Here is a 1,587-nt window from a genome sequence, read left to right on the forward strand (position 1 = left end):
AAATAAATGAATAAGTACATAAGAGAGAGATAAATGTTTATTATAACACAAACAGAAAATAGCAGAATGGTATCAGGATAGTGTAATCAATGTGAACTTTACAATTAAAGCAGGCAGAGTGCATAAAATTTTGAAATAATTTTTCAAAAACTAAGGTCTAGGAATAGGTTTTTAATTGTTTTAATATTATATATTTATTATATACTCCCATTTTACCTGTTATTTATCTTAAAATTTATTAAAAGTTAAGTATATCAAATATTGTATTTTAATATAAAGAATAAGAATACGTGGCTTTGAGATAAAATTGACTTACCATACAACTTGTCAATTAAAAATGTAATATTCAACAGCTTCTTGTATATTCACAGCGCTGTAAAATCATAACTACAATCATATCAGAGTACATTCATCATCCCAAAAGAAACCTTATAATCATACACAGTTTTTCCCCAATTCCCTTCAACATTACCAGTCCTAAGCAACGATTAATCAGTTTCCTGTGTCTATAGATTTTCTTAATCTGAACATTTTATAGAAATTGTGTCATATAATATACATTTTATTATTTCACTTACTATACTGTCGTCAAGTTTCATGTGTCATGTTGTAGGCTGTTAGTATATCAACTTTATTTTATTGTCAAAAAGAATTCCATTCCATGGATATAACACTTTAATATTAATGTAGTTATCCCCTCAATTGTCAGAAATTTAGCTTGTTTCTACTTTTTTTTTTCTGTGAGATATATCATTCTATTTTAAGTTTATGTTTCCTGCAGGATAGTAACATACATCTTTTCCTATCTGGAGGCAAAACATATTTTCCAAGAATTTGGACACTGCCCACTGCATTAAGTTTAAATTAAAATATTCTCTATGTATATAGACAGTAAAAGTAAGCAAAGAAACTTATGACACATTCCACTTTTTTTATATATCAAAAATGTTTCCAAGGCAATATTATTAAAATGATTATACCACAGTTCCTAATACAACATCGAGCTCTAACAGGAAGGTACAGCGAGGGCAGAAAGGTTTAATTCGGCCAGTAGTTTAGGTGCTCTTCTTTTCTTCACCTGGTAAATTCACGGTTGCTTTCTTGGCTTCTTTAGTGATGGCATCTGCAGTCTCTTTGGCTTTGTCTTTCAGGTCCTTCACCACAATGTCCACCTGGGACTCGTGCTTCACGAAGAAAGGACAGACGATGCGCTTGTAGAGCAGTTCAGCCCCATTAGAAGGGCTCGGGGCCATGCACCACAGCAGGAAGCCACACTTCAGCATGTAGGAGAAGGGGAACCATGACAGGAAGAGATCAGAGAAGAATTCGGCAATGCTGAACACAACATACACTACCCAGTAGGTCAGCCACTGGGTGTCATCTTCTTTGGGGCTCTCTATGGCTTTAATTGAGACGTAGGCTGGGTAGCCAAATCCTATCGGGTTGCCGAGGAGAGAGGCTCCATAGCCGAATGCCAGGTGCAGGGCCACCAGTCCGATGGCACCGAGCGCAAGGAAGCTCCGGGTCACGCGGTCTTGGACTCCAGCTTGGCCAGGAGGTCAGTCGTGCAGTTCTTCTCGTGCAGGA

At 36.6% G+C, this 1,587-nt stretch overlaps 1 protein-coding gene across 1 annotated transcript in view; it reads right to left on the bottom strand.

The window, feature by feature from the left end:
- Positions 1–772: 772 nt before the first annotated feature.
- LOC103276451 (receptor expression-enhancing protein 5-like) overlaps positions 773–1,587 on the bottom strand; it is a gene marked incomplete at its 5' end in the record, with an annotated part of 2,925 nt that continues 2,110 nt past the window's right edge. The window contains 2 exon segments of the mRNA XM_008073855.2: positions 773–1,531; positions 1,534–1,587. Coding sequence (XP_008072046.1) covers positions 1,056–1,531; positions 1,534–1,587 — 530 coding nt within the window.

Source organism: Carlito syrichta, unplaced genomic scaffold (assembly GCF_000164805.1).
Source record: "Carlito syrichta isolate Samal-C Ts95f unplaced genomic scaffold, Tarsius_syrichta-2.0.1 Scaffold316207, whole genome shotgun sequence".
Lineage (NCBI taxonomy): Eukaryota > Metazoa > Chordata > Mammalia > Primates > Tarsiidae > Carlito > Carlito syrichta.